This window comes from Penaeus monodon, chromosome 22 (assembly GCF_015228065.2).
Source record: "Penaeus monodon isolate SGIC_2016 chromosome 22, NSTDA_Pmon_1, whole genome shotgun sequence".
Classification (NCBI taxonomy): domain Eukaryota; kingdom Metazoa; phylum Arthropoda; class Malacostraca; order Decapoda; family Penaeidae; genus Penaeus; species Penaeus monodon.
This window is the reverse complement of record NC_051407.1, coordinates 9,123,782-9,124,048: the sequence shown is the minus strand read 5'-3', so window position 1 is coordinate 9,124,048 and position 267 is coordinate 9,123,782. Positions and strand designations below refer to the sequence as shown.

At 41.9% G+C, this 267-nt stretch overlaps 1 protein-coding gene across 1 annotated transcript in view; it reads left to right on the top strand.

Annotated features, from left to right (window-relative positions):
- LOC119587329 (complement factor H-related protein 4-like) overlaps positions 1 to 267 on the top strand; it is a 5,620-nt gene that overhangs the window by 1,245 nt on the left and 4,108 nt on the right. The window contains exon 3 of the mRNA XM_037936077.1: positions 89 to 168. Within this exon, the coding sequence (XP_037792005.1) occupies positions 89 to 168 (80 nt within the window). The remainder of the gene's footprint in view (positions 1 to 88; positions 169 to 267) is intronic.

Below are 267 nucleotides of genomic sequence, written 5' to 3'. Positions count from 1 at the left end.
CCCGCTACCTCTGAACTAAAAAACTAGATCTAACGAGAAAATTTCTAGAATGGGAACACTGATCGCGAGGTTTTGTGACATTTATTAGTGTGTCTGGATGACCCTCAACCTGCGCCGGAGACAGCCACCTCCTCTTGGGACAACCACACAAGGGTTGCCGGTACCGAGGTTAGTAAAAGTGAATACTATAGTGAAAGATTAACACCCTTCGTTTTGCACTGAAACATGAATGCGACTTTCAGGTAACATTAATATATTTTTTTGATT